At 67.2% G+C, this 320-nt stretch overlaps 1 protein-coding gene across 1 annotated transcript in view; it reads right to left on the bottom strand.

Moving 5' to 3' along the window:
* The window catches only part of GAA (glucosidase, alpha; acid), a 7,776-nt gene that overhangs the window by 4,977 nt on the left and 2,479 nt on the right, over window positions 1–320 (bottom strand). Inside the window, exon 5 of the mRNA XM_009886836.1 lies at window positions 131–318. Coding sequence (XP_009885138.1) covers window positions 131–318 — 188 coding nt within the window. The remainder of the gene's footprint in view (window positions 1–130; window positions 319–320) is intronic.

Consider the following 320-nt stretch of genomic DNA (forward strand, 5'->3'; position numbering starts at 1 on the left):
TTCATGTCCTGGGGGGAGAAGGGGAGAGGAGGGGAGGGAAGGGAGCCGCTCCCTGCCGCACCAGGGCCCAGCAGAGGTGCAGGGCAGGAGCCGGGGAGCCGCAGCCGGCAGCTCTGCCAGGGCCACTCACAATCCACATGCCATCGAAGGGCACTTGGTCGTGGAAGTCCTTCACCATGTCGTACCACCACTCGTGAGTCTCTGGGTTGGTGAAGTCTGGGAACACCGTCGGGCCCGGCCAGACCTGCGGGAGGGAGGAAGGGATGGGGAAAGCCCCACAAAGAACCACTGCGCCCCACAGCCCCCGCCGGCCACCCCCT

The sequence above is a fragment of the Charadrius vociferus genome, unplaced genomic scaffold, assembly GCF_000708025.1.
Source record: "Charadrius vociferus isolate BGI_N301 unplaced genomic scaffold, ASM70802v2 scaffold1116, whole genome shotgun sequence".
Taxonomy (NCBI): domain Eukaryota; kingdom Metazoa; phylum Chordata; class Aves; order Charadriiformes; family Charadriidae; genus Charadrius; species Charadrius vociferus.